We start from the raw sequence: 18,564 nt of genomic DNA on the forward strand, positions 1-18,564 counted from the left end.
AAGCCCGCAACCTGTTCTAAGACAGGCCTCGCACAAGTAAGCAATACCACTGCCGGAGGTTTCCTCCGGCATCTCGCGCCGCCCGGGTAAAATCGATCGTGAGTCGAAGAAACGATCGTGAGTCGTCGCAGATCGACGACGAATGCCATGGAGGACACGTCGAATTGCAGCGGTGAAAAGTCTTTCTAATCCAATGGAGAACTTCGGAGACTTGACGCCACGATAATCGTTAGATATTTGATAGAGGAGAAAGAGAGATAACTGTTATATTTATGGGCCGTCAGATAAACAATAGAAGGTGAAACTGTGACGCGAATAACACGCGAGCGCGATTCTTTAAAGGTTCTCTCTGTGTGTGTATTCTTCAAATTTTCTAAATTTCCCGAATTCATCCATCAGTTTCTGAATTTTATAAATTTAGAAAATTTTAATACAGAGAAGGGACTTGTATAAATTTTTAGTAAATTTTGACTGTATTTTTCGATTTTTTCGTATTTTTATCTTATTAATCTATATAATAAACATTAATGTTCGGAATTAATCGATTAAAATTTTCTTTTACTAAATTGGCAAATTAATAAACAAAAAGATAATCGTTATATATATATATATATATATATATATATATATATATATATATATATAAAATCATAAATAATTTCATCGATTGATGAAATTAATTACTGACCAACTTTGATTTGATTATTAATTAGTACCTTAGTTTGATTAATAATTAATTTCAACATTAGATCAAATTATTTGTAATTGTATCTATAACGATTTATTTATTTTAATCATTAATTTGACGATTATTTTAGTTGAAGAAAAATTTAATCGATTAATATCCAGCACTGATAAATATGAGTGCCATATAAAAGAGACACAACTTGCAAATATCAGGTACACTAAGAGAAAAATAAATATAACTATTTATATAGTTTATATAGTATATTTATACAAAGAATATATTATACTATATAAAAAAATAAAACTTAAATCTAAATCCTTTAATCGAATAAACAGTTGCTTTTATGAGAAGCTAAGAATTTTTAAGAAAATATGTATATTGTTATTTAAAAAAACATTTTATATTAGTATAAGTAATTATGTTAATAAATATCTGTTATTTTTCAGGTATTTTTCATTTAAGTGTAGTAAAGTTGCCGTTGAATTTACTTGTCTGTCCGAAGAGAGAAAAGACGACTCGTTTTTCACCTCGCAAACGCGACTCGAAAGAGAGGGACAAATGTCGGGCCGAGACGCGGAGAGGTAGAGAAAAGTAAGCAGCACGAGTCCTCTAAGAGACCTCGTCTCTCCGTGCATCTTGATACATTCAGCCCGCGGAACATCCGGATGATCTCTTTTAGACGCGTGCACGATTGATCCGTCGCTGCTCGCGCCGATGGAAAGCGCGTTTAAATTGACCGCGGCATCCGAAGAAAGTCAGTGTTAAACGTCGTACTCTCACTATGATATAACGTGAATCGGCGTACGGTGCATCCGCTATGTACACTCGCGTGTCCCTAAACACGCGCTCGCTCATCAGACGCGCTTCTCGCGTTGTTGATTAACTCGCCCGCAATCTTCCTTCGCCGATGCAATCGTCGAAACGTACGCATCTGAATATCAGGCGGATTGCGCCTGTGACGTCAGACCTCGATACACACGCACGTGACCGTCGCCGTGACCGGGCGTGTCAACGGAACGCGCGCTAATCGCGCTAATTATTTACGGACTTTAAATGCGGATACGGTCTGCGCGCGTGATCATGTTTTCAACGGCGGAATTATTCGCAGCGACACGTGGAATGTCGATTGATTGCCCACGGAGCCGATACGTCCTGATTGTCGCGAGCCACCGGCGGCAATTGCAAACGACCCTTCACGGACGCCGCGCGCGCGCGCGAATCCGGAAATTTCTGCCTTAACAGAAAACAAAAGGACGTCGCTGCGTTTACATCACGTTATGCGTTCACGTCACAGCGAGAGAGATGCGAGATATAAACGCGACATTGCATTACGCTTTCTGCATTTCAATCGTTGCGTTACGTGAATATTTGGGGCCCCATCACGCTCTCGCGAGGCTAAGCCAGGGTCAGTGTTAGGCATTAATTGACTGAAATTTTGTTCGACCGAATCAATCAACAAAATTAATCACTCATCGTATATACTGAAGGGAAAAATGTTCATTCGTTAGGTATCAATGATATATTTATTTATACTGATATATATATTATATTGTATTTTCACATTGAGAAACGTTTTTTTTATAAACAAAAAAATATGCATTTTTCTAAAAATGATACTTTTCTTACTTTTGAAAACAATTGTTTGTTCTACTTGAAGAGAAAAACTTTGAAGTAAGAAAACACGTTCTTAGTACCATCGAATAAAAATCTTCTATTTTTTAGATTTTTCCCTCAGCTGTAATCAGGATAATTTAATCAACTAGAGAATTTAATTATTAACTCTTTATTAGGCTCTTTTTGACGTAAGCCAATTTAAACCATATTTTAATTTATTTAAATTTGATTTGCAAACATAACTTTATATTTTATTAAACATAAAATAATAATAATACAATATAACAAGTTAAATGTTTATACTTAACAAATATTTCTCTGTATAATATGATTTGTCTGTTAGGACAGTTTGAATCATTACATAATTGTTTCAATTAACCTAATTAATCAATTTATTAATCTATTAATTAATTGATTATAAAATTAATCAAAGTCCAGTTAATAACTAGTCTCATAAATCGATTAAATTATCCAATTAATTATTATGTATAATTAAATCTTAAGTTGAATTGATTTTGATAATTGCCGATTATATTAGCAATCGAGGAAAATTTTAATCAATCAACTGTCAACATTATCCGAGGCGAGGTTAGTTAAAGCGAATGTTAATTTAAAAACTAACCGTAGAGCAATGTTCTCGACGTGCGTTTAATATTTAAAATTGAGGATATTAATATTCATTGTCATTCTATGCGTTCTCAGAACGGCATCTTCGTCTCGCGCGGCAAGGTCGGGACTTCGCCGCTATCAGTGGCAATACTTTATGGATGCACGGGCCGAACGTGTCGCGAAGTAGCCAATTACATTATGACGTATGCAAATGAAAGGCGACTATAACCACGCGTGGTGTCCCCGTCGACTTCCTGCTGTCCACTTGGTATCTCGCTTCTCTTTTCTTCTCTTATCTTCTCTCTCTCTCTCTCTCTCTTTCTTCTCTCGTCTCTCTTTGCCACACGCTCTCATGTCAAACGCCCTCTTCTTGCCCCCCACGTCCTAGTGAGAGCCTTCAGAGCGAGCGACGACACTTCGCGAGCGGACGCAGCCGAAATTATAAGCGTGTCGCAAGAAGACAAAGAGAAAATCAAAAGAAAGAAAAAGAAGAAGGAGAAGAAGAAGAAGAAGAACGCGACGAATCCACAGTATTTAAATACTTGTTTATTTTGCGCAGAAAAGATCCCGCCGCTCGTGCGACCTGATACTCGCAAATTTGTTGCGAAATGTAACACCACACCTGAGAGAAAACATGTCTAAAAGATAGTAAACATTTACCTGCGACGGGTATAATGACATATTTACTTCAATATGAATTTTTTCATCTAACTCTTTGAGTCATACATTTTGTTTGTCGGTAAAGTTTCTTCAAATTTGACATATGGGCGATTTCGGGGTGACTGATTACGAATTTGAGGTCAAAAGATTACAATTCGAAATAGCAGGTCAGATATGACGATCATAAGTTTTAAAAATTAAATTAGCAATTTCAACATTATCTGAAAATAACGACGGCATTTCCTCGATATTTAAAAAAGGCATTTGCGTTTTCGACAAGAAATTTACAGCAAATATCTTATCGATATTTACATAGTTTATTATAAAAAATGGAGCAGAAAACTTTGAAAAGAATGTGTAAAATATTGTTAATTATTCTTAATAAACTGTTATAATCTATTGATTCTTAATAGTTAATTCTAAAATGATTTTCGTCTGCAAAAGATGCCTTTTTTATTTGCTTGTAATAATTTCACAATTAAACATTTAGATTATTTGTTCCTTATTTTTAGTTCCTTATGTTTATGAAAGTATATAATAATGGCCGACAATGTTTGCCGGTATAAGATAGTTAAAAAATCACAAAGATTGAATGAAGAAAAAAACACGGCATGTTCCCACTATATCTCAAATGGTTAAAAATAGAATAAACGATCGTTTTCATGAAAAGCTAAGGTTCTCTCGAGCTGTTGAGAAAACGTATATTCTCTCATCCGAAAAATATTTTATATTGGAACAAGAGTAAACATGTCAGTATCCACTGAGTAAATATTGACTGTTCCTTAGTTATTGCAGCGTGGGTGGACATTTGGACGTAAAGTCATTTGACATTGTAACATTCGTGCACACCTGGACGTTTCAATATTTTAACACCTTTTCGCGCTCACTGAAGCCATTTAGACCGTGGCGTTTGGATAATTCATTTAGTGTGCGTTTTGTTTTCTCTCCCTTTTAGATATTTGGCTAAGCTTTGGACGTTGAACGCACTCGACCGTTCGCTCGTGAACGAGCGTTCGGCCGCTATTTTGACAGTTGGACATTCAAATGTCGGGACGCTCAAATATTGCGACACGCGTTCGATGTTTAGATATCGCGAACCTCGTGGATACTCGTCGCTCCCGAACAAGCGAGATATGTCCGAATATTTTCCGTCCTCTCGTTCCGGCCGTGCGATCGCAGTTTGGACGGGCGAGCTGCCGCGGCGCGGATGGGACCACCTTAATGAATTCGTAAAACCAGATATTTCTAGCTTACACGAAGACGAAGAGTATTAATTCGCTCCACTTTATCTCTCAACGGCGACGCTGCGCGGCGCGAGCGCGCGCGCGCGTGTTAAGAGCCGTTTTGAAGACTTTCTATAATCTCGAGATCGCCTCTCACCGTCTCTCGCGCTCGCCCGCGGCGTCGTTTACAGCTCCATTCAAAAACGCAAATAACGTCCCGGCCGCCGCCGGCTCGAGAGCAAGCGGAAATTTTCTATGCAGGGCCGCCGCGCAGCCTCGCCGGCGAAAAGCGCACAGTTTGCATTTCGCGCCGCATGCGGAACACGCGCAGCGGGGACTTGGTATTAATTAAAATTTATTCGCCATTAAACGTGTAAATTGGCTCATTGTTATGCAATGATTGTAAGCTATTGGAGTTTGCCCGAGTTAAGGGGGTCGACTAAGTTTACGAATATGCAAACGTGAAAATCAACAAGTCGGAGACGAACGTGGTTCATGTAACGTTTTAAGAAACGTTTCGCCGCTTCCTTCTCTATTTTTGTCTTCTTTTTTTTCGTAGGAAAACATCTTTTTATCTTCTTTTAGCGCAGTCCATGAATATTTCATAGAATTGAAAACATATGTTTATATAGAGAAAAAATTTATAGTAAAAAATTACTAGAGAATTTGATAACCAAGAAAGCGATCGACATTCTGCAGTAATTGACTGTCCTTTCATTCAATAGGTGCTGTTTATGCTTCAGGAACCGAAATATGCCACTAAAAATTCCGCTATGCTTCCAGCCAAATTTACTGTGTTCCTTGGCAAAACAGACCTTATTGACAATCTGTTCCTATACACACAGAAAAAGATCATTCTACTGCTAAGAAAAACGATTATTCAGTTTACTTTTCTTCCTTTAAGTAACGGTCATCTTTAACAAAAAATATTTTCTCAATATAATAGTCTTAAAATGTACTCATCACATACTTGGGAGAAGCTCATTCTATCGTGTATTCAAAAAAAGAATTTATTTTTTTCACAAAAATATTGTAAAGTTTTGTCCAAGAAAGAATTAATTTGAGCAAATCGAATTTTTGTTTGAATTTGATGTCCTTAGATTATATTCCAAAAATCTTTCAACGAGAAAAATTTTTAAAAAATTTTTAAAATTAAAATTAAATTAAATTAAATTTTAAAAATCTATAGTTTTCATGTTGCATATGTTACAGATTTTCAGTAAAATATTCCTCAAAAAGGACATTTCGGAATATAAGCTTAGTGGTGATGCTAAACTTACTAGCACTAAAAATGTATTTTAATTAAATTTGATGCCTATGATGAGCTTGTGATAGATTTTGTAGATATATAAACTTAAAAAATACTTGAAGTGAGATTTACTTGAATGCAGTACATATTTTTCTGTGTGTGGGAACATAGTGAAATTGAAAAGAATTTGTATGAAAAAAAAAACTGTTTTCCCCGTGTACACATTCATTTTTTCGATAAAGCTGTATATTGCAATAAAGCTGTAGCACGCTAAGTGGTCTATATGTACCAAAACAAATAAATACTCCATTAATACTACTAACAAACACTCTACTCTTCACCTTACTTTTCCCCTTCGTCTGCGTGAAGCGGCCGAATTTCGGTTTTCGATTCGCCGACTGCTACGAGAGAGAAAAGCGTAAAAAAAAAACAAAAAGATATGTAGAAAAAATTTGCAATACGAATAACACGAGCGTATTCTCGTGCGCGTCCCTGCGCGTGTGTTTCAAAATGCAATCGGTCCGCCGAATAACACGTCTGGCTTGCACCATCCTTTCGAAATTACTAGCACGAGACTCGTTTAAATAAATCACAGGCCGCTCGTGCCAGTTTCCAGAATGGTAATCACGCTCGAGGCATCAATGGCGTTTGACTGCCGAGCGGCTAAAAAGTTCAAGGGTGTGTCCCGGCGAATTAACCCTCGCGGAGAGATCACTGTGATTAAATTTGGGTAATGTAACCACCGCGGCGGCGGTCCTTGGTGTGGCCGCGATAATAATACACGTAGCATAATATCGTGCCAAGGATATCCGACGGATGTGTGTGACCGGCGAGAAGACGCTTTGATCCGCGTCTGAAATGGCGATACGCCTCATGTACCTGCCTGCATGCTACACCGGGGTCGTTAATTGTCGCGGGTTTACCGCACAACGATGGCGTATTTAAGGGAGCGTTATTGGAATACCGTGCAATTATTCATTTGCATATCCCGGAGGCGCGCTTCATCGCGAGTAATTAATTTTCCGTCGTGTCGGGCTTTGCACAATATACTCGTCATCGGGAATGCAAGGCGTGTTTTCCTTCTTTCGGAATTCCGACGCAGCCGACGAGTGCCAATTTCTGCGTGTGACATTTATCCGTTTTGGTTTACGGCGCGATTACACGTGATATTTTTACGCCGGAGAAATCGACCAGGGAGTCCATGGCTCCGCGATCGACAGAGATTGCCCATGGCTAAGAGAGTGTCCTTTGACTTTGACACGCCTCATATACAGGGTGTCTGGCACTAAGCGTGCCATACATCTCGTTTACGCACGGATTAGATCGAACACAAAATTTCCCCAGCATTTTGTAAACGATCGCGTAAAATCTTCAGCTACTAATCCAAGAAGATTGGCGAATAAATCACTGCGCGATACGGCAGATTGACGTCTACCGTCGTGTGACTGGGTCAAGCTGAACAAAAGAATTCTCTACCATTTTGCAAATAGCCGCGTAGATTTTGGAGTTATTAGTTGAAGAAGATTGATACATCAATGGTTTTCAATTAATAATGAAAAATCTGCACGATTGTTCGCGAAATGGTAGAGAACTTTTTTGTCCAGTTTGATCTATTTGACAAGTTTACTCCAAAAAATGATCTTGCAGTCATAGCGAAAATTGTCTAGATGTGAGAATTGGCTAAGATGTGTGGACAAATGACTGGCAAACACTGCGACATCGCATATGTTTTGCACTCAATCAATATAGATGACAGAGACAGAATTTCTGTCTGAACTATTCGTGAAATTTAACAAGAAAGTCTCTCTGTGTGGCGCCCATTCATATTAAAGCCGGTCACAGTTCTCATAAAAATTGACTGTAGTAAACAAGAAAAACGAGCGAATGTATAATCCTCACACCCACCTAAATTTGCTCGCAGATATTATCAGAATGCTGCTGCTGTAAATTCTACGTACCGCAAACAATCTTCTAGCAGACACAAAAAACGGCGATAAATTTCAACTGACATTTTAGAATTCTACCTGGAGCAGCAAAACATCTTTTTGAGTGTCTCTATCACAACTCATCTGTCGTTATTATCGCGCGTGACCAATTTTCTCTGATTAATAACACCAAATTTTACATGCTCGTTCGCGAGATGGTGGGGGAATATCGTGGTCAGTTTGACCTAATCCACACGAGAAGTACACGAGACGCTCAGAGACACTCTATACATCGCATACTTATATTGAAAATAGTGGAATGCTTCGATACGAATCTTAATAACGTATATCGGTCGGAATGCGGGGGAGACACTTCGCACCGTCGTCACGTAATTGACACATTGTTCTGGATTCCCATGGAAATCCGGCACACGCGACGTCGGATCATCGCGCATTCGCGCGTGCAGGATTCTTGGACGCCGATCGACAGCCGGGAGATCGACGATCGGCATTTATGGACGTCGACTGATAGACGAGAGCTCGTGATAGGAGAGAAAATGCAGTCTCTCGAACAAGAAACTCGCAAGAAAAGAGAGAGAGGGGGAAGAAAAGGAGACGCAGACAGAGGGACGGAAAGAGCGAAAAAGGAGAAGAGAGAGGGAGAGGGAGAGAGAGTTTCGCAATTCTCGGAGAAGGCATAAGCGCAAAATTACATATGCAGCACCAACGGCTAGTGCCAGTCCTTGAGTCACATTCCCAGGATTCTCGCCAGGACTCGCTTTTCCACACGAGAGAAATCTGCAGGGTAATTCAGGGTAATAGCGCCCGAGTGTCTCAAAGTTCAAAGTATCTCCCCGGCGTGTTTGAACACTCGCGAGTTGGGACAATTTGACCGGTTGGAAAGCGTCGCGATCTCGTGGAAATGGGCGCTCCTCGACGGAGACGCGCTTTGTTCGCGTCGCCAGACGGTCATTTTTCCTTCAGGTTTCTTTCTCGCGCGACAAATCGTCGCGTGCTACGTCGTCGCGTCTCGCGATTATGAAATTCGCGTGGTACGGCTCCTCGGCCGTGCTTTTCAGCTGCGACCTTGCTGCACGTACGTGGCATTAGACGAATCGAAAGGCACGAACGTGCGCGCGCGCGCATGTCTATTATTTTCGAGTAATGTGCTTTGTCGCCATTGCTTTCCGCGCGAATGCATCGATGGAAAATCGACTCATGTCGCGATATGACCTATAATTTATAAAATTCCCAAAAAAGTGTGAATCACAAATAATATTAATCCTTTGTTATAATTATCTTCGTAATAATAGTTAATAGAAGTAGTTAATAGAAATGTAGAACCTTAAATCGCACATTGCGAAAACAATCTAGTCGACGGGGATTTTTGCTCACAAGGGCTGCTACGAAAGAGGGCTGCGAATGAAGGGAGAGAGACAAAAGCGCGCTCGAGCAACGCGGAGTTACGGATTGTCCGGATGTAGGCAATAAAGAGAGGCTCGCCTTGAGGAAACGCGTGGCTCACGCCTCGATTCATTGAGGACATCTCATCGCTCCGATCGAGACGATCCTTGAACCAGCCGTCGCATTTCGATTCAAGAACACCGCGTGTGCCGAGTTCGATCACATCCGCGCTCGCGATCGACAGCTCGTCCGAGCGGCGATTAATCCGCGGGGGCGGCTGATAATACGCAGCAATCTTCGTTTCTCCTCTTCGCTTCCCCTTGTGCGAGAAAGAATGGAGTGGGCGAGCACTTAGTCTTATACGGAGAAGAAAGATTGGTTGAATTAACGTGACAATGATACAATTAATTAAGCATTTTGGTTGAAAGAAACAGAATTTCTTAAGAATCGAATTTTGATTTGAAAAGAAAGAGGATTTCTAGTTCTTAAGAACTGAATTTTCAAGAAGGAAATAATTTCTGATTCTTAGAAACGAATTTAATTGAGGAAGGAAACAGAATTTCTGATCCTTAGGACCGAATTTGGAAAAAGACAAAATTTCTAATCCTTAGATCTAAATTTAATTCACACTGTTAAATATTGGAGGGTCAAATTTAAACCAATTTCTTGAGTTAAATAATATTTAGTTATTTTTAACTATCATGTGTGTCAAAATTTACTATTTTAACATAAAACATATGTTTAAAAAAACAACCACATCTAATCAACCCATTTAAAACAATATTAAGTCTTTTTTACTAAAACAAAGGTTACATTAACGTGCACATAATAAAAAATAAACTAAATTTTAGTCAAATTTAATACATTTCTTAAGTTAAATTATTTAACTCCATTATATTAGTTAAATTAACAACATATTTAGTAGAAGCAGTGGCGACTTACAGGAATGGTTAAAAATAACTCAAATTGAGTATAATTTGACACTATAGATTTATAATAGTGCAGGAAGGAAAATAAAATTTTTAGTTCTTAGAACTCCGGAATTAGGTTCAGGAAAGAAGCAGAATTTCTGGTTCTTAAGAATCGAATTTGGAGTAAGAAGGAAACAAATTTTTCCTTTCTCAGATTTATAAGAACCCGAAGTTCTGTTTGTTTCAACCAAAACGTATTGAATTACATTATTACCATGTTAATATAACGAATCTGTTTTCTCCTTACATGAACAGTACAATATTGCGAAGTTTAGACGCAACTTTATCCCGCGAGTAGAAAGCTCTCGGTTACTTGTCTTTCGTGTGATGCAAGCAATCAAGTCTGTGGACAAGATTGCTTTTTTGTCGTCTTCATACGGAGATGGAATGTTAGAAGCTAGATTCTAATTTTCTAGATGGAAGCGCTCCCGGACAGAGGATAGTGTTTCTCATTACGCGACTGATTTTCCAACTCGCGATAATTATACGTCGTAACGGCGAGAGCAGACGTGAGAGAGTATTTTAAACTGTGACACGCGTGTATTGTGAGTGTGACGTGTACTTCGCGGTGCATTGTCGCCGCGTTACTTGGCGAAACAACTCGACATGAGAGATCTCGAGATTCGTAGGCACGTTGATATCCTTCGATTGTCATTAATTTCTTTTTTTATCAAGGGCAAACCATACACGCAAGAAAAAGATTAGTTGAAATTCGATTTAGGGAACCGGAAATTCTGTTTCTCTCCTAAATAAAGCTCAGGCCTAAGAAACTAGAAATTTTGTTTTGTTTCCTTCATAAATCGAAATTCAGTTTTTGAGATCCAAAAATTCGGTTTTCTTTCTGTATCAAAGTCGGTTCCAAGAACCAGAAATTTTGTTTCTTTTATGAATCAAATACAATTCTTAAAATCCAAAAATTCTGTTTCTTTCCTGAATCAAATACGGTTCTCAAAAATCAGAAATTCTACTTCCTTCAACCAAAAGTTGAAAGTCTAAATGTGTCACTCTGTTACGTTGATTGAATCAACCTTTTTTTCATTGTATCTTACTTTCAATATTAACGTATTATATATGATATGTAATTGTATCTGCTAAATCAAAGTTTCAAGTCAAGACATAAAAGGGATATTTCGCGTTGCGTTTTTGAAAGAATTTCGTAGGATCTCACAAGTAAACCTACCCAAAAGTTACTCTCCGATTTCTTTCTAATTTAGCACAAATGTAGAAGTATAAAAAATATTTAAATCATATTTTTTCATTTTGGCCCACTTTGAGTTTCATGGGCAGTTTATAGCTTTTTAATGTTTTTACTCCTATCATCAAGTACAACAAAAATGCATAAGAAATAAAATTGAATACAAGATATAGTTAAATAATTTTAACCAAATTGGCATAACTGAGACACGAACCATTCTAAATTTCTCTAGCAGAGACTCTAACCGAAATATTTCAAATCTGTACTAAATTAATAAAAAATGGTTCGAATCTCGGCCAAACTGAGAAATTATTTGTATAAATAATATTTTCAATTTTTACATGTTTTGTGTAAACATTTTATTATTTATACAAATAATTTTATTTAAACTTTATTTATAATTTTATTAATGTAATTTTATTACATTTAATTTTGTTTATAATTTTATTAATATAAACATTTTATTATTTATACAAATAATTTTACATATTTGACTTCATATTCATAATCAGCAAACCAAAATCACCTATATGTCTGTGAAACTCAGGGGGTCAAAATGAAAAAATATGACCTAAATATTTTTTGTACTTCTACATTTGTAGCAAATTAGAAAGAAATTGGAGTGTAACTTTTGGGTAGATTTATTTGTAACCTAATTTTTGCCGAAATCTCCAAGAAAATCTGCGTTGCGGGGCTCGCACAAACGATCGTGCAAACTCCGGCGGAGCATTCTAGAAAATGTAGGCAGGCTATATCGAAGGCAGAGCCTTCGTAATGAAGTCAATTACAGTTAACGAGATAACGTCGCGATCATTCAATTGAGAATCCCCATTGGAAGCGCACGCACGTGCATTCATTGTCGGTATTGTGTAAGCGTGACATCCGAAAGGGCGCGCAACGCGCTGACGCGTTCGCAGAATTCCGCGCTGTAATTAGGCTAATTATTAGCTGACGTTTTCAAACACGACGACGAAAGGCGGAACGACGATTTTCTCGTGCGCCTTTGCCATTTCTTCGATCTCTCTCCCTTTCTCTCTTATTCGCGATCGTTTAAAACGTATTGAGCAGTTTTACGATTAATCAGATAATTTCATTTATATCTGAAAAAATATTTATTTATTTACAGAAAAGCACACACGACATATAAAGTCGCGAGAAGACTTCGCGGTTTGTGATTTTATTATATATAATATCTTAAGATTATATATATATGTGTGTGTGTGTGTATGAGATAATCGGCTTTTCATTTTCATTTAATTAATTACTCAGCTTCAATTTCCGTCGCTGTTTAATTTTGCGGCGACCTAAAGGAAACGCGAGGCTCTTCTAGAACAAGTCGCCGCGCAGGACATGAGGCGAAGAGAGAGAAAAAGAGACAGAAAGAGAGAGAGAAAAAAATAACGTACAGGCAAAACAAATGCAAAGGCGATTGCAAAATCGCGTCCGAGAAAGCGCTTTCCTGCCGATATTCCGCGCACGCGTTCGCGGCGCATTGAATCGAGCAAGTCGCGTGTGTATCTACCTACCGACTTCGGCATGCTGCACGGAGAATTCCAACATGGTCCACTGAAAATCGTGAACGGCGAAAATCGCACTGTGCGACGATGACGACGATGATGACTATTACTGCTCCTTCGTAAGTGTCGCGACGTTGTGGGAGTTTCTTTGGGAAGCCGAATCGTTTGTTCGTTTGTTCAATCGATTAGTCTATCATTCTTCAATTCCCCCCACTCTTTCGAGCTGGTAGATGCTCGAGTTCAATAAGTACTCGATAAGACGAGATTACGACGTGGCTTTGCAGTAATTTTCAGAAAGCCGCTGTTAACCACGAGGATTTACGCGAGAATTTACAGGGATTTCAGAGGATCGAAGATCGAGAAGGCGTGATCTTGCGACGCGCGAGTCCAAAGGCGGGAAGATCCGCAAGTCCACGAGGACTGGAGATTCTACGATTTAACGAGAGTTCTCGCTGTCAGATCGGCTCAAAAGACGCTCGATTTTTTTGAAATTCGATGATTGGATTTACGGGAGAGGCAAAATTCGCGCTGGTAAAATTTGGCCCGAACTGACGAGCACTACGAGGAACGTTAAAGCCAAGCCGAGGCGTCGGCGCTGGAACTCGAAGGCTCTAAGAGCAGACGCGCTAACAAGTTTATCAAACGAGCCAACTCCGTAATGAACTCCGAGGATCACGAATTAACCCTCCAAACTAATCCGCCGTCCAGACCGACCGACACGGTCGCGTCTCGCACTTTCCTCACAGCTGCCCCTCGCGAAACCACCACCCTCGTCGCATCCTCCCCCAGGTCGACTCGCTTCCGGCGAAGACCGTGGAAGCACGGCAAAGACTCAGGATAATCCCAGCGGATGGCGCTTCGCCGACTCGACGGACTTCCACGAGACAGGTGCAGCGGCCGCAGGTTCCGATCCGCGCGACGGTTTGCATTCCGCTCGCGGTGAGAGGTCACACGTTCTCCGGTGCGCCAAAATGGCGCTGACGGCTCGAAAAAAAGAGTGAGACAGAGAGAGAGAGAGAGAGAGAAACAGAGAAAGACAGAGAGAGAGAGACTCGCGGAAGAGAGTGACGACGCGCAGCGTCACGCACGTGGAGGAGATTGCACACGGCAGAGGAGAAGCTCCGTTCCGTAGAAAGCGTTCGAGGCGCACTAACACGGCTCCAACGTCACGACGCCGAGCCAGGCCGAGCGAGCCGATCCCACGAGGCATCGTCGTCGTGCGCGATACGCGCCCTGGAGTAACGGGGCGAGCTGATTGCAGAAGAGAGCGCGGTGGAGAGAGAAAGAGAGAGGAGATAAGGAAAGAAAGAGAGAGAGAGCGGAGCAGAGGAGAGGAGAGAGAGAGAAAGAAAGAGAAAGGCATAGTCTGTCACGAGCGAAGCCGGGGGAGAGAAGGAGGCACGATAGGAGGGGACAGATAGACTTTTCACCTTCGACGAGCACCGAGTGACCGAGTGGAGTCGAGCGAGAAAAGGCTCCGAGATGATGGGAAATCTAGCGAAGAGTTAACGACCGACCACGTTCTGACTGATTACCGCCGCGTACCGTCAATCGGCGCGACGGCGGCAGAGGTCAATCGAATCAGAGGTCAGCGGGGCGCGATCGAATAGGCGAACCCACGCGTGGATGTTGACACTGATGCGAGAGTGTGTCGAAGAATACTGCAGAACGCTTCGGGCTGATTAATTTGGGTCGTTGATCGCGGCTGACGGCCGATGGGGACTCGGTATGAACACGTGGACAGCGTTGAGTAAGTCAGTCGACTAGGAATTTCTCTGGCCGAAATAATCCATCACCAAAATGAATCAATCATCATATGAACCAGATCGCAACTTCGTTATAATTAATTATCGAGATATGTTGCGACTGATTGTATGTACACTGATGAATAATTAATTCCATCGACCGGTTGAATTATCCGATCATACACGTGAGGATTGATTCGATCTAATTGACTTGCCGATTATTTCAGTCGAAGAAAATTTTGATCGGCGGATTGCATCCAACACTGGAGCGCCGTGTCATCCACGAAAATGTTGGTGTCTCTGTGGGAATTTCGCGAGAAATTTGTATCTGCTCGTGCGCGGGTGATGGTTTCCCGATTAGGGAAATGACTTTACAAAGTATTTGAAATATCGAGTAGAGAACACGCGCGCGACGAAGTATCGTGAACGTAATATACGAAAAAATTTAGGCTTTGTGGAACCAATATTGAGAAAAGAAATATTTGCAAATTTATTTGTGGGATATAAACTTTATTCTTGCAAAATTAAGTTTATCTTTGTGAAGAGACTTTATATCCCGTAAATATATCAATTTTCAAGTCTCTTTCTCAGTACTTTCTCAGCACAGAGAAAAATAATTTTGCCCTTTTAACAAAATCGTTGTTGCTACTGCATATTCGTAGTGACATCAAAAAAATTAAGTTGACGTAACTAATTTTATAAATTATTATCAGAGCAGAAATTACGTTATCAGAGCAGAAGTAGTTTCGTTGCCAGGATAGAAAAAATTTTTTGAGTGTATTTGTCCTAAGAATTTAATTTGCTATTAATGCAAAATAATGTATCCTTAGCAAATTTATTTGCTATCGAAGCAAAACTGCAACTGCTTATATAAATCTATCATGGTTCTTAAAGCAAAATAATTTGTAGATTCAGCAAATTATATCTAGCAAATAATGATTAGTATTCTTAGCAAATCTTTTTGCTGTCCATATAATAACGAAAAGATTTTGCTAGATCAGCAGAAAATTTGCTCGGTCAGCAAATTATTTTTCTCTGTGAGTGAATTCAATATGGCAGTTAGCGTGTTAAATGTTAATGCGTATTTAATTAGCACGACCCGTAAATCAAATTTCTGGCAACTTTTTTTATTATAGAACTGTTTGTATTATAGAAGCAAACTTTCTTATTATCATAGTAAGAAGATAGGTTCCTGCAGCAAAGAAAAAGTAGCTAACACAGCGAATTATATTTAACTGTTCATATATAGCAAATTAGTTTGCTGCTGCAGCAAATTATTTTTTTCGTGCAGGTGTAAATTTGGTAATATTGTATTAGTATTCTGTGTATATAAATTAATAAAAAATATAAATTTAACTCGATAAAATATATTTGCCTTATAAATATAATTCAAAAAATTATAGAGTTTTCTGTATTTCATCAACTGTTTCATGTCATGATAATCACGAAAGTTTGTCCGGGATGATAATCTGCTAGACAGATAGGTGTACGAAAATTTACGTTACGTAATAAATTACTGTATTGATCGTTTTATGAAGATAACGTCCTTTATGAGTGGTTTACACATCACTCACATTGACTATATAGAAGGACGAAACACGAAAAGATTGATCAAGATTTATTCGAGGCAACATGCTGTGTAAAATGCAATGCAGTGGAAACCCGAGTGTAACTTTTAACTAATTTGTAGCTACGTCAATGTAACAAAAAAAATAGCGCCATTGTACATTTAATGATTAATTCAATACAACGTATTTACTTCGTAACTGTAATTAAAAGAATCGTGGAGCCTCCATTATCGATTGTCTCACGTCGTGACAATTATGAAAGTTTATCTGGCTGCGATAAGTGCACTATACATGATATTTAGACGTCAACATATGATTTGATGAGATATATTTTGTGATAATGGTACACTTAATGGCAAAAACATCAAGCGGAATGGAGAGTTTGGCGTGGGATCGTGTGCGAGCCAGACCAACGTATTAATGCAAGGAATGTGTGGGTGTGTATTATATCGCGGCGAAATTTATTTCTCGATACGGCAGGTTATTGTCGCGAGCGTTATTGCCGCGAGAATTGCCCGGGCAATATGGAACAGCGCGAGACGAGGGGTACGGGGAGAGCGAGGAGAGAGAGCATACGTGGAATTCGCTGGGAAATTCCATGACTGGTCGCGCAAAATGTACGTAGGACACGCGCGTGTCTGCAAATCGCTCGATCGGAATGCGATGAAGAAGCGCGAACGGTTGTTTACAAAAATTCTATCAACATGATTAATGTAATCCGCGATAAAAATGCGAAAACAACGTGCTACTCCGCCACCCGCGAAGGACTTCCGATAACTATTATTTGCTCTCTTCCGATAATGATTGTTTCGCGATCTTCATTGCCGCTGATCCGTCGCATTCCACATGCTTATCGATCAACTCATTGACACGCCGCGGACAACCAAAAATGTATGAAAACACGCGGCGATATAAATGAGAATTTCTCGAATTTTTCTCTTTCTTTTTCAATAAACGACCTTTATATGCAATCTTTACATGCAAGAGTTTTTCAAGACTGAAAGTCGAGCGAAAATTTTTCTGACCATAAAAAACACATTTCAATATTTCTGGAAATATCTTTAGGAAGTAAATAAATAAATGAAAAATGATAACAACGAAAAAAATATTTACAAAATATCTTTTCTTTTTAAAGAATATAATCTTTTTGAAAATGTCATTCCGGAAAATAAGAAAGATAATTTTGAAAATAATTTTTCGGAAAATAAATAAATTCAAAAAAAGTGATGAGAATAACAACGAGAACAACTATAAAATATTTTTCTTTTTTAATAAAAAGTATAATCTGATTTTTTGGAAATATTAAAAAAAGAAACAAAGATACGAATTATTCTGGAAATGTTTTTCGGAAAATAAATAAATAAACCAAAAGGGACAAGAATAATAACGGAAACGTCTATAAAATATCTTTTTTCTTTATGTGTGTGTATGTGTGTGAAAAATAAAAAACGAAAAAATATATATAACCTAGTCTTTTTCTGGAAATATCTTTTTGGAAAATAAAGAAAGAATTTAATCTTTTTGAAAATATTTTTCCTTGTGATAAATAAATAATCCAAAGGAATAACAACGAAGCACGACTGACGGCAATTGCACAAATGTATAATCGATAATTGCAGAAATTGAAGAAAGTTTACAATATTCATAAGAATATTCGACATAGCACGATTAGCGAGCAGATAATTTAGGTTCTTGAGAAACAATACCTGGATGTCCTGTGATTTTACGACCGATTATACGCGTCATTCGCGTTATCGCCAAATGATCCCACCCGTATCGACGTGATCGCGGCGATTGATTACACCACCGGATACGTAAACCTCTATCGCGACATATTAGTTCCGTCTGCACGGCAGCCGCGTGATGTTTGTAATTGAAGCGTGATGGACGCCAAGCGGAAGCAGGAAGAGAAGGCGACAGGCCCGTCATTATGACTGATCGGAATAATAAGCGATCCGTTCCGTAGCCGGTCGACCGTCGTCGATTTCGGATCACGAAGACGAAACCCGGCGCTGGCAAGGACGAGACGCTTGCTTTGTTTAAAGGACGAGAATGAAATTTTCGATTGTGCCGATCGGCTTTCTCGTCTCTTTCTTTCTTCCTCGCGTATGTCGATTCTATATATATGCGTGTGTGTGTGTGTGTGTGTGTGTGTGTGTGTGTGTGTGTGTGTGTGTGTGTGTGTGTGTGTGTGTG

The 18,564-nt window shown here is 39.2% G+C and overlaps 1 protein-coding gene across 5 annotated transcripts in view; it reads right to left on the bottom strand.

The window, feature by feature from the left end:
- Window positions 1-18,564, bottom strand: part of LOC116840565 — a 107,667-nt gene that overhangs the window by 57,849 nt on the left and 31,254 nt on the right. The window contains exon 1 of one of the 5 annotated variants that reach the window (XM_032807406.1): window positions 13,065-14,217. The exons of 3 other annotated variants lie outside the window; for them this stretch is intronic. In XM_032807406.1, the coding sequence (XP_032663297.1) occupies window positions 13,065-13,098 (34 nt within the window). In that variant the 5' untranslated portion in view covers window positions 13,099-14,217. Of the gene's footprint in view, window positions 1-13,064; window positions 14,223-18,564 lie in introns of those variants that run through there. One more of the 5 variants, XM_032807405.1, reaches the window with a different exon arrangement.

Source organism: Odontomachus brunneus, unplaced genomic scaffold (assembly GCF_010583005.1).
Source record: "Odontomachus brunneus isolate Ranch 3 - 2012 unplaced genomic scaffold, Obru_v1 Obru_scaffold_010, whole genome shotgun sequence".
NCBI lineage: Eukaryota > Metazoa > Arthropoda > Insecta > Hymenoptera > Formicidae > Odontomachus > Odontomachus brunneus.